We start from the raw sequence: 12,865 nt of genomic DNA on the forward strand, positions 1-12,865 counted from the left end.
CCTCCATAGGTTTGCATTTGTATTAAATATCCTTTAGGTAACATACCACTGGGTGTTTTCAAGTGTGCTGCATTTCAAATGTGTTCATCTAATCTGGCGGAAGCTTTCCTGAAAAACCTTTCTGTAGCCACAGCTGAGATGATTTTAGGCCAGAAACTTGTGTTGTGGGTTTCTTTTTCCCAGCCAGGGCTGGCTTGTGTCACAGGCATATGCAGAGGCTGCGTGTTTGCCAGCACATGTATTTGGGACTGCTATTTGGCCGTGGCTTTGCAGGACTGTGGCTGGCCCAGCTGTGTTGCTGGAGAGAGCTCTGCACTGCCCTGGTCTTGCTAAGCTGACTTGGTGGTATTGGGTAGATTTGGGGTGGATTTCGCTAAGAGAGGAGAGACATTTTGCTGCTTTCAGCAGCTCTCAGCAATGCATCCCAGCCCAGGTGAGCTCATGAAACCACAGCAGAAACATGCTGTTGAGAAGGTGTCCAGTCATACTGAGCTGGGGTTGCCTTTTCTCTCCATCAGTGCTGCAAGAGCTCTCTAATCTGCCAGTTGGGGCAGCTCTGGCAGCCTTCAGTGGCTGAGCCACACATGGCTGTGGCCCTGCTGCACAGTGGAGCTGGGAGGTCCTCCAGCTGGTGAGTGGAACAAGCAGTGTCATTTTGTTCTTTATTCAGCACAGGTAGAGATTACTGCCTTTATACAGCTTTTACCCAAACTCTGGCATAATGGCATCCAACACAGATAGCCCTCTCCCTGACCACCTTTCTTCAGCCCCTATCCCCAAAGCCCAGGTGAGATGAAGAGAGGTTGCAGCCGTTTCCTGGGCCAGGACTGTACAGTCTGTAATGGGCAAGTGCAGCACTTCCCATCTCTGAATGTTGGGCCCTGGTACTCTGGATTAAAGTACTGTGAAAAGCTGTGTCCAGCTCTGAGCTTCTGAAGTCTTCCACCCCAAAACATCTGGAATGAGCCCAGTTGCTACCAGTCTTTCTTTGCAGCCTAAACCTGGTTCATGACTGGGACAGTGGTTTCCAGCACGTGTAGCCAGTTCATCCACCTTGGATGCTATTGTCAAAACAAAATGCAAGTTAATGGGTCTTATTGCACTTTAGCACTTACTTATCCCAATTTACTTTGGCACCTGTGCTCATGAGATGTTCATCACGGGGATCTTGCTTGACCTGGAATGGTTGTGTCCATTTCCTCCGCGTGGAAAATGAGAACATGAATAGTTTCCCCTGTTTCACCAGGGAGCTGGATCCCAGTGTTTCCTGACACCTGGTAAAATCCCTGCTTCCCCTGTGGGACTTGTGCCAAGCCTTCATCGTGTTCTCTGTCTGCAGAGCTGTGTCCTCCTGCCTGGACATGGGGGATGCTGAGACAGCAGGATGTATGTGATGAGACAGCTAAAGCTCCCAGCTGATCACTGCTGAGTAAAATGCAATGGTGCTGTCAGTGATGGGATGAAAGCAGTACTGCTGCTTAATAGTGTTATATTGGTAATGTTGATAATTTAATGCTAGAAGCGCAAGTATTTGAAATATCATATCTTAATACCCTAATGGCCTACTCCTTCAGAGAGAGGTGCCTCATCACTAATGCCAGTGCTAGCATGACTGGTAGGCTGAGACCCCAGGAGATGAACAAACCCCATCTACTTCATGAGCTCTCTTAAGACTCCCTCCTGCATTGTGTGTGCTTTGTACCATGTAGATATGGTTTCATGGACGTATGCCTGGTGCCCTGAAGCATATCTGTGGAGTAAGACAGACTTGGCTCCCATAGGTTCAAATCTGAGTGAATTTGAGTGTTCTGTTCCCCTTTCCTCCTGTCTGTCCCAGCAGCCTGTTCTGGCATAAGCTCAGCTCCTGATGCTCTGGACCTGTTATGTTATTGAGCACATAGCTGCATTTGCTTGAGGTCGGGTGGTTGCTGCCCTGCTGAGTGCTCTGTGAGACAAATTTGATATGTGGGAAACTAGGTGTGTGTGCTTGGTGTGTGTACCTGTACGTGTTCCTGCATGTTGTGTCACCTTGGGGTATGTGTTCATCTTGTGGTGTTCATGAGGCAGCTGTCACAGACTGATGTGACTCATGTCACATTTCTGCCTTTAGGGAAGGTGCACAGTAGCTGGCAATGGAAGCTTCAGTGAACATGCTGACCCTTGGAGAACAGCATATTGATGGGACTTGGCTCAGTATGAGACCCAGGAGAAGGGACTTCAGTCACTGTCTGCAGCTCTGTCATTCAGGCCACAGGGGTCAGTCTATGGCTATTCCTGGTGACCTTAAATGCTCTGAGTGCAGCTGACAAGTGATGTCCACCCAGGAGCTGTGGGACTTAACCTGGCTGCAAGCAGTCCCCGGGGGATGCTGCCTGCACACCAAGGTCAGTGGCTCAATTGGATGCTGAAGGTAGAAAGCCAGGCTACAACGAGGTCCTTACACTAGACCCTATGTTATATGTGGTGCACTGCTGTTCCTGTGACTTCCCAATTCCTTGTCGCCTCCTTCCCAATGGCTTCTTTGGGGTGACTGAAAATTAGAATTGTACCCACAGTCGTACTTTGCAAAGGCTGCAGGCAGGAAACACCTCTAAGCTCTGGACTACTGTTTCCTCTGCTCCCTCTGTCTTTGGGAAGGTTTCTATCGTTTTCACAATGGGAGGACTCTGTTGCTCTCTCTGTCTGGACTACGGAAAAGAGTTTTATCAGGTACAGGCTGAGGTGCCCCTGCTGCTGGCTGATGTGTTTGGAGCTGGGAGATTGGAGCCTCATTGTGGGGAGCAGGAGCACTGCATGAGTGCTGTTGCTGTGAGTGGGAGAGCTCAGGGTGGCTGTGCTGGAAAATCTATGGCTGGCACTGGGGTACCCATGAGCAGCATTGCTTGGCACTTGCACTACATAGCAGGCTCCAAAGACTTTCCAGCATGGGAACGGCTCTTGAAGCTTTCTGGAACGTGGATTCCTTACCCTTAGCTCTGTATGACTGAGATGTCCTGTCAAATTGTGTCCGTTTACCAGGCTTTTATACAGACATCATGCAGGGGGATGTGGTCCAAAGAGGAACTGCCTTTCAGCTGGACTTGGATCCTGTTCATGTAACTTGTCCAGACAATCACTTTCTGAATCTGTTTTTCTGGCAGTGGTGGGATTGTACTGTTTCGATCACTTTCTTGATCGCTTTCATTCTAAGATGCTCAAAATCTGCCTAGCTTGGCCCCTTTCCCTGCAGAGCATGGTGCTGGTAACAGAGTCCAACAGCAATCGGCATGTGCTGAATTGGCCTTTGTCTGCTCTCCTTACTGTGGCCAGCTGGTAACCAGAGCAGAGCGCCTGCACGGTTGGCTGCGGCCAGGCAGCAGCCAGATTTAGGAATATGCAAGTGTGGTCCCTCAGCAGCCATGTCAGACATGGCCTAGGGAAGCACTGGTAGCTCTGTTTCCCAGAGCCCTGAGCTTTTGGTGGGCATTAGTGCACCAAGGAAGGTTCTTTGTCTCTTCTGTCGATGCTTCCAGCCCTTCAGGCTGCTATCAGGCCCTGAGGTCAACTATTGCAATTTCTTGTTTCCACTTCTACTTGCAAATGGGCTGAGTCACCAACACAAGTTTGGGGTGTCACTGCTGCATCCTCTTCTGCTGTGCTCCAGCAGATGCTGTGTTTATTCCCGTAGACAATCCTTGTTCTAGACCAGTGTTCTGGGTAATTTCTGTGGATGTGAAGGTGAGATGGAAACATAATCCAAGGAGAGAAACTTTGAGGAAAGCCTAGAAACAGACTGTGGGTGTTTCTGATCTGGGACAGTCTTGATGCATGGCTGGGACTTTGGATGCATCCCAAAAAACAGTACAAGAAATGCTCAAAGAGACATCTGAACTCTCCAGTGTTTGGGTGACTGACTTCCCAGAACAGACACATTTCTGTTCAGGCTGGAAGTGTGACACTCAGAGATGGATCTTTGGAGCTCCCTCTTAATGCCCCTCCTCAGGGAGCAGAGGGCTCTCCTTGGCTGTGGTAAGCTCAGGCAGCCCTATCCCAGGGATTACTGAAGAGAGGCTTAAAGCAGCTGTGCTGGAATCTGAACACAGATCTGTTAAACTCTGGATTGGTTTTAGCAGGTGTGCTTTGGGGTATGTTTCTCCTGAAACGGTGATTTTGACTCTCTGGAGACCCTTGAGAACAATATATGCTTACCTGACCCCTTCTCCCCCTCCCCTTGGTCTAAACATGCTATCCTTTGTCTATCTTGCAGCTGTGGGGTCTCAGGCAACAATCCTTTTCACCAAAGAGCCATACTCCCAGGACGTCCTGCATGGCCGCAGTGCCATCCTCCGCTGTGAGGTGAAGGAGCCAGCAGATGTGGAGTTTGAATGGCTGCAGAACGGGCTTCCCGTTCAGGACACAGAGCAGCGCTTCAAGGAAGGCAGCAACCTTCAGTTTGCTGCTGTGGATCGGCACCGGGATGCTGGAGTCTTCCAGTGTCTAGCAAGGAACGTGCTCACTGGAGAGGAGGCCCACACAGCCAATGCATCTTTCAATATCAAGTGTGAGTGTATGGTGAAGGCAGCCAGGCATATACCATAGCCTGGTGCTGCCCACTGTGGACAAGGAAAAGCACTCTCTTGGGTGGGTGCAAGTCTGGAAACAGCTTTGCCAGGCTGCCTGCTAATGCTTGTGGCAGTGGGGGTCAGACAGGGGTTGTACATCTTGGACAGTTGAAGTAGGATTCCTCTCCAGCTACCATGTTCATCGTGCCTTCTAGACCTCTTTTGTCTTTTGGTGCCCCCAAGGCTGTCAGAGATGCGTTCTCCTGCCACCTTTCCCATTTGTATTCATGGAACGGGGACGTTAGTGCAGCGTGTCCTGAGCCCTTTCAGAGCTCCTCTTATCCCTCAGAGAACAGCTACATAGGGCAAAGTGGGACCTTTGCAGTGTGGGTGTCCCTTTACTCCATGTTGGCCCTAAGCATGCTTGTGCCCTTGCTGCCTTCTCTGGTTTTTGGTGACTCACCACCCAGGCTCTGTAGGTTTGGAGAGCCAGCTGTGTTGATATTCTTTGATCCCACAGGGATTGAGACAGGCAGTGTGGTGCTGAAGCAGCCGGCCAGCGTAGCTGAGATCCAGCCCTCCTCCACAGTGGTGCTGCGGTGTCACATCGATGGCCACCCGCGGTAAGGGTTGCCTCCTGAGGAGTGGACCCTGCCAGGGGTCCCCCTGCACCTTGGCTGCGTGCTCTTCCCCTCTCTCTCTCTCTCTCTCTCTCTCTCTCTCTCTCTCTCTTTTTCTGTCTCTCTCTCTCCTCACCCCTTCTCTCTCTCCTCCCCCCCACCCCTCTCCTCTCTCCTGAAAGAATTCAATAGAATCTAGGGAAGGCGAAAGGCAGGATTGAGCCTGTGGCTGAGCACCGTGGGAGAAGGCAAACGGCTTCCTCAGAGCCGCATAGCAAGGAGCACAGTAAGAATGGGCTGTCACAGTCCAGTCGCTAAGCTGCTTGGTGTGCTGCAGTCACTCTTCGTTGCTGTCCAGTCATGTCCCATCCACTTGGCTGCATGTCTCATGGCTTCATGTCTGTGTCGGGGCCAGCAGTGGGGATGGAGAGCCAGGGAAACAGGCCATCTCCAGGCTGTCTCCTCCGCACATCTGCTCTCTGGGGAGCCCTGCCAGTGCCCTGCACCTGGTCACCATCTTGCCCCTGTCTTGCAGCCCCACATGGCAGTGGTTTCGGGATGGTATCCCCCTCCCTGACAGCCGCAGCACTTACTCTGTCAGCAACAAGGAGCGAACACTGACCCTGCAGAGTGCCAGCCCTGATGACAACGGGCTCTACTACTGCTGTGCCCGCAGTGCCGTTGGATTCATCTGCAGCCAGAACAACTTCACACTAAATGTCATCGGTGAGTTGTCCCTCAGCTGTTCAGGGCTGGAGGCTTGGATATTTTACTGCCCTGCTAACAGCCTCCCATCTGCTGCAGGACAGGAGACAGGCTGCAGGGAAGTGTCAGGCTAGTGTGACTTTCTCTGTGCAAAGCCTCTGGCCAGAGGCAGGCCTAACAAATCCTGGCCAGGTTGAAAACCTTCCCTGTCTATAGGTGTTAATTTGCCCCTCAGTTTTATGCTGTCATCTCTGGTACTGGAGCACAAAGTTTGGACCCTGGGGGCTGTAGGTACTGCTGGGTTTGCCAATTTCAGTGCCATGGGGTAGATGCCCCATTGATCTTTGGAGGCAAGACCCAAGGAGACCAGGAAATGTTGACCTTAGAGAGGTATTTGGAGTTGGACAAGGGAATTTGCAGTCCAGTGACAGCTTTGATCTGTTTGCTAGGAGCTAGGGTGCTCAGGGCCTTGGTGGAAGCAGAAGGGGTTTTCCCCAGAGCAAATACTGCATGCAGTCCTAGGCTCTGACTCCATAACTTCAGCAGTGCTGGCATGTCCAGCTCCTTCAGGCTAACGGGGTGCACCTAGATCTTCTTTGAGCTTCCCTCAGAGCAGAGGTGAGAGGACATCACAGGCTGCTCTGCTCCTCTCACCCTCCTGTGGTCTCTGCCATTGCAGATGAGAGCTTTCCTCAGGCACTGATCGTCCCACAAGACCTCATCGTGACCAAGAATGAAGAGGCCATGTTTGACTGCCAGTTTGCAGCAGTGCCCCCTCCCACACAGGAATGGCTCTTTGAAGACAACCCCATCACAAACAGATCCAAGTAATAGGGATGCCAGTGATGTGGGGAGGGCTGGCAGGAGAGGGGCACCATGTTCCAGAAGCAACACAGAGAAGCCAAACCCTGTCCATGCATGAGGGCAAGCATTCAACATCAGGCTTGCCATGGGGATATGTTTCTCAGCTTAGCTGGCTTGGGTTTAGCTGGGACTTGTGCATGGCTTTTATCACATAGGACTCAGTGAACAGTTTGTCCTCAAATGAGTCTGTTGGGCTGTCAGTTCTAGATGGCCATACATGATCGTCCTTAACAGTTGGAGGATGTCTCCCAGCCCCAGATGTCTGTATGTGGTTATTTCATGGAACCAGGGACAGTTCAATCCGGACACTCACTTGGGACAATTCACAGAGTCAGGGATGTGTCCCTGTACCAGATGCACACACGTGGTGATTCCCAGACTTGGGGTCACCTCCCAGCCCAGCATCTGCACATCAATCGCTGAGCCCATGGCTGTGAGCCAGGAATGTTTCTCAGCCCCAGACACCCTAAGCATGGGGCAGTCCACAAAGCTGGGGATAGTGATCCCGGAGCCCGGGATGTCCCTCAGCCAGACTGCACAAGGCAGGCAGTGCTATCCGGGGTGCCCAGGGGCCTGGTAGCTCCTGGGCGCCACCTTGTGCCCTTGCCCCTCTCCTGGCTTTGCCCACTTCCAGAGCTGGCCCAGTTTGGTGATGCATCTTTTGGTGGGAGCCAGCTCTTCACCAAGAAAAAGACCTGGTCCCAAGAATGTGCCCCTTGTTTGTGTGTGCTCCTTCCCCACACTGGGAAGCTTTGGCTCATCACTTGGTTTCGGTTTCATGGGCTCATGTAGGGCATTGCAGGGCTGTAGCTCTGGCCCATGTCCTGCAGAGATGCCCACTGAGCCTCGTCTCCCCCCATGTGCCCAGGACCACCGTGTTTGCCAATGGTTCCCTGCTGATCACCCAGGTGAGGGCTCGCAGCACTGGTGTCTATAAGTGTGTTGGCCATGGGCAGAGGGGGAAAGCTCTTGTGCTGAAGGCGACTCTGCGGCTAGCAGGTGAGGTCCTGGGGCTGGTGACAGGGTGGGCAGTGGGTCCCAGAGTTACAGTGCCACTCTGGAGCTATGTGACAATATAGCAGTGGGTCAGTACATGGAAAACTGCTTGGTTTGCCTGTGAAATGGCTCGTCCTTGCTGCCTGGGTAAGGGGAGCAAATACAGCTTGTGTGCTCTCTCCTTCAGATGATGCCTGCCATGTGAATGATGGTGCTGGTGGGTTGGCTACATGTTCCAGCCCTGTTTGAGCCCTACTGTCTATTGCTCCTTTCAGAGATCGAAGAAATGGCACCCTTCTCCCCGAAGGTGTTGACAGCGAACCATGGGCACCGCATATCCTGCACTGCCCCACGAGGCATACCCGCGCCCCAGGTCTGGTGGGAGAGGAACCAGGAACGAGTTCCCATTGCTGGCAGGGTGTACCAAGAGGCAGAGCAGCTTGTTTTCACCAGTATCACCGAGATGGATGCAGGGACCTACACGTGCCATGCTGCCAACAAGGCTGGAGAGAAGAAACAGGAGCTGAGCATCACTGTGGCTAGTAGGCAACTTTGTGAGAAGGGCTGGGAGCAGAGAAGGGGCTGGATAGGGGGTTAGGGTGAGCTGGGGCAGGATGGTGCATCACCTCACTGGTACAGAGAGGCACCCCTCTCATGGCTGAGCTGCGGGGCCCCAAGGCTGGCTGCACACTGCCTACCTGGTCTGCAGTGGTGTGGGCCAGAGGGATGGTGAGTGGCCCTGTGTAACCCTCTGCCTTCGTGACCAGCGGTACCCAAGTGGGTGGAGATGCCCAAGGACAGCCAGCTGGAGGAGAGCAAGCCAGGATACCTGCACTGCCTCAGCAAGGCCTCCCTGAAACCCACTGTCACCTGGTACCGCAACGGCATCTCCATTTCTGAGGTGAGGTGATGGGGCAAGTCCCTGCTGCTCATGGGCACTTCTGGGCACCTGCTCTGCTGCTGCTGTTCTTCACCTTGTTCCTAGGCCCAGCATCCCTGTCATGCCCACACTGTCCGTGTTCCTGGCACCATGTCCATCCTACTTACCTGTGGGAGCACAGCTGGCCGTCTCTCGCCATTTGGCTGGCAGTCAGCCCTGTGCTTTTGGGGCAGTGACAAGAGAGAGGTCACTCCAGCTTGTCTCAGTTCTCCATGTGGGTTTTAGCAGGGATGTATCTATCTGAAGCATGGTGTGGGCATGTGAACTGTCAGAAGTGCCACAAGCAAGATCTGAGCCCAGGGCTGGTGACAGTGTCATTTCTGCCGCGCTCCTTCCCTCCCTCTGGGCAGGACTCGCGGTTTGAGATCTCTGACAACGGGACACTGCGAATCAACAACGTGGAGGTGTATGATGGGACCATGTACAAGTGTGTGAGCAGCACACCAGCAGGCAGCATCGAGGGATACGCACGGGTGCACGTGCTGGGTATACTGAGAAGCACCCCATGTCCTTCCCTTGTTGGGAGCTCTTTTGCCTGGTGAGGTGCAGGTGTGATACCTGCAGCTCCAGTCCCTCCTGTGACTGGGGGGGCCTAAACAGCATATCTATCTCTTGCAGAGAAGCTGAAGTTCACCCCACCACCCCAACCACTGCAGTGCATGGAGTTTGATAAGGAGGTTACAGTGTCCTGCTCAGCCACTGGGCGAGAAAAACCCACCATCCAGTGGACTAAAACAGGTAAGGGGGACTTGGATGTGATATGTCTGTTTCTGATCTGGGGCCCCGAGAACTTTTTGTTGTCCCACCTCCAGTGTGGGTGAAGCAGTGGTACTATTGGCTGCCTGAAAAGCTGCTATGTGGCACAGTGCTTCATGCATGACTGCTGCATCTGTCTTCTTGTGTCCTACAGATGGGAGCAGCCTGCCATCCCATGTCAGTCACAATGCTGGCATCCTGTCCTTCCACAAGGTGAGCAGGAGCGACTCAGGGAACTACACATGCATCGCCTCCAACAGGCCGCAGGGCGAGATCCGTGCCACTGTACAGCTCATGGTAGCAGGTGAGGGCTCTGCAGTTGGCAGGTGGGTTTTCTGCTGTGCTGGCCTTGCAGTGACTTTGTGTGGGTGGCACTCAGCTGGCATGCCCCTGCAGAGGAAAAAATGTCTGACCTGACCCTGAGCAGTGCCCCGTGGCACTCGAGTGTCTGGTTTGTCAGCGCACAGCCCGAGAAGGCATGTGCCATTGTACCAGTGCTGGCCCTGATCGCTTATGGGAGCTCAGCACCATTCCCAGGAGCTGACAGCATTTGTGTTGGCCTCTCTGCCTCCAGTTTATGTCACCTTTAAGCTGGAGCCAGAGCCCACAACAGTGTACCAGGGACACACAGCCATGTTCCAGTGCCAGGCAGAGGGAGATCCCATACCGCACATCCAGTGGAAAGGGAAGGACAAGATTTTGGATCCTGGCAAGCTTCTGCCCAGGTACACAGCCTCCATTCCAAACTGAAATGTGGTGTAGCATGCCTACGCAGCACGCAGGTGCCAGTGGTGCAGTCTTGGGCTCCTAGCTACTGTGAGCTCTTCCTGTGGATGAGTCACAGGCTGCTCACCTGTGCTAGCAGGCTCTGGCCAGCATCCTCTTCTTGGTGCAATATTGGGCTCCCAGCCCTCCCTCCATGTGCCAGGGCCTGGACTCCTCTGTCCCCAGGGTTACCCTTTCTGCCACAGCCTGCCAGGCCGTGATTGAGCTGCAGTCATTTGTTCTTGGTGGTTGCACAGCTTGAAATTGAAGACAGTTGCACTGGGGACATGGGGCTGAGGCATCCTGGGGAGGTGCGACTGCAGGTGCCCCAAGCCTGCCTCATCCCTCTGGTGTTTGCAAAGAGGTCTGTGTGTGGTTAGCAGGATTCAGATAATGCCAAATGGCTCCCTGGTGATTTACGACGTCACCACTGAGGACTCTGGAAAATACACCTGTATCGCTGGCAACAGCTGCAACATCAAGCACCGTGAGGCCTTCCTGTATGTTGTAGGTAAGGGAGGTGCCCAGTGTTGGGATGTGACTTCCTGGAATCCCCAACAGTTCTAGGCCCTTCTTCTGGCCCTATGGGTGGGTGCTGCGTGTCAGGTCATGTCTACCAGGTGGTCACAGTGGCTGTTGGGTCGTATCCCCATTGGGATGCAGCACAGTGTGCCGTGGGATGTGCCCAGTGTGCTGTGACTGAGGAGCTGTCCACAGCACCAGATGGGGGGTGGGGCTTTTCTCATTTCTTCAGCACATTCCCAAGCAGGATTTGGGAAATCCCTCTGCACACTCATGGGTTTGATACTGTCTGCCCCACAGACAAGCCAACAGCAGAAGAGGATGAGGGACCTGGCAGCCACACACCCTACAAGATGATACAGACCATTGGGCTTTCAGTTGGGGCAGCTGTTGCCTATATTATTATCGTGCTGGGGCTGATGTTCTACTGCAAGAAGCGAAGAAAAGCCAAGAGGCTGAAGAAGCACCCAGAGGGCGAGGAGCCAGAAATGGAGTGTCTGAATGGTGAGGCTGGCCCCCATGAGGGTGGGGGCTTCACTGCTGGCTCCTCTGGGGTTTGGGATTTTACTGCTGGCCCCTTATGCCTATGCCAGAGGGGCTGAGGGGCAGGAAGCTCCCGGGGAATAGGGGTCCACTCCTTACCCTTGGAGTCTCTTGCTCTTGTTTCTGGCTATGGCTGGTGGCAGAGATCAGCTGCCAGGTGAGAAACAGGCAAGTTACTGTGAAACCTGCATCCCAGCCCCATGTTGTGGCCATATCTCTCTGCTGAGTTATGTATTGCTCCTGCATCCCAGCACCTGTACATGACATCACATACACCAGGGGAGGGAAGGATCTCTGTTATGATGTAATGCAGTAGTAATGCTGTGCTGGGCTCTTCAAATCACAGTTCAGCAGCTCCTGGTGCTGAAGTGAAGATGTTTCACTGAACTCACCCTGCTATCTCTGAAACCCTTATAAGCTTTGAGCACCTACAGCATCCTCCAGCAAGGACTTCTGGAGCATAACAGGTTATTTAAAAACTCTCTCTTTGCTTTTCAAGCTTGTCACTTACCAGCTCTGCAATGGAACACACAGCTCTTCTGTACGTCTGGTTGTTCCTGTGTGTGCCTTTTCTGGTTGTGTTGTTGCCTTTCTGAGATGGGGAGCCCCAGACAGGATTTGGTACATCCTCCTTGCAGAGTGGCACAGCTGTGCTGTGTCCTGTTGCCAGCCCTGCACTGGCTTCAGTTCCCTGTCCACAGAGCTGGCTGAGCCCACCACTGTGGATAGGACATTCAGGTTGCTGTCCCCAGGCCTCATGTTGTATCTTTGGCTGCACCTCCCAGTGCTCAGTGTCACTCTGCAGCTGGCTGCAACTGGTCTGTACCTTTGCTACTTAGCTACATTGGCAGCTTTGGCAAACAGCTGCCAGCAGCATCCTATCCACATTGGCAGCATGTTGTACTACGCTGGTTTCTGCCTTCTGTGTGTCTGTTGGAGGATGCTGCATCACGGATACCAATGAGGAGTAGTAAGTGACGGGGTTGTAATGGAGTTTGCAGCCCTTAATCCCCTGGATCTCCCCATACATACACCCCATAACTGCAGATGTTTCACAGTTCTCTAGCACGTAGCCATATCCTGGTCATGTGAGGGCTGTGAGGGCTTGGCAAAACTTCACCACAGGGTTTGTCTCTTGCTTTTCCTCTTGCATTGGTACTTTGAACAGCGCCAAACCTCCCGAAGTATGGCTGTGTGGAACCTCCTGGGAGCAGGGATGCAGGAGCATCTCTGCAGCTTTGTCCTCTGCTGCTGTCACTGCTGTGAGCTCTTCCTGTGGACAAGTCACAGGCTGCTCACCTGTGTCAGCAGGCACTGACCAGCATTCTCTTCCTGGGAAAGGGTTGATTTTAATCTTTGTTGAAGTGGTTTCAGGTTTTTATCTTGGCCTGTCTTTATTATTTCTTCTGCCACAGATTGCCTCTTCTTATTCTCTTCATTTGGAACCATTTTAGCTGTCAGAGAGGTGCATCCTTACTGCTACAGGCAGACTCAGTTGCCCAGATGTCTACACTCCTTTTTGACACTTCTATAGCCTCTTTGGAGAAGTGGTTTATGTTTGTTGTCATCTCCAGTGGAGTCATTCCCTTCACCGTGGTCTTCAAAGATCTGGC

General features: G+C 52.9%; 1 protein-coding gene across 1 annotated transcript in view; it reads left to right on the forward strand.

The window, feature by feature from the left end:
• Window positions 1–4,221: 4,221 nt before the first annotated feature.
• PTK7 (protein tyrosine kinase 7) overlaps window positions 4,222–12,865 on the forward strand; it is a 12,807-nt gene continuing 4,163 nt past the window's right edge. Inside the window, exons 1-13 of the mRNA XM_009071213.1 lie at window positions 4,222–4,540; window positions 5,062–5,164; window positions 5,697–5,887; window positions 6,546–6,693; window positions 7,599–7,729; window positions 8,002–8,268; window positions 8,494–8,627; window positions 9,017–9,152; window positions 9,285–9,404; window positions 9,577–9,726; window positions 9,997–10,147; window positions 10,571–10,698; window positions 11,010–11,213. Coding sequence (XP_009069461.1) covers window positions 4,222–4,540; window positions 5,062–5,164; window positions 5,697–5,887; window positions 6,546–6,693; window positions 7,599–7,729; window positions 8,002–8,268; window positions 8,494–8,627; window positions 9,017–9,152; window positions 9,285–9,404; window positions 9,577–9,726; window positions 9,997–10,147; window positions 10,571–10,698; window positions 11,010–11,213 — 2,182 coding nt within the window. The remainder of the gene's footprint in view (window positions 4,541–5,061; window positions 5,165–5,696; window positions 5,888–6,545; window positions 6,694–7,598; window positions 7,730–8,001; window positions 8,269–8,493; window positions 8,628–9,016; window positions 9,153–9,284; window positions 9,405–9,576; window positions 9,727–9,996; window positions 10,148–10,570; window positions 10,699–11,009; window positions 11,214–12,865) is intronic.

This window comes from Acanthisitta chloris, unplaced genomic scaffold (genome assembly GCF_000695815.1).
Source record: "Acanthisitta chloris isolate BGI_N310 unplaced genomic scaffold, ASM69581v1 scaffold4763, whole genome shotgun sequence".
Lineage (NCBI taxonomy): Eukaryota > Metazoa > Chordata > Aves > Passeriformes > Acanthisittidae > Acanthisitta > Acanthisitta chloris.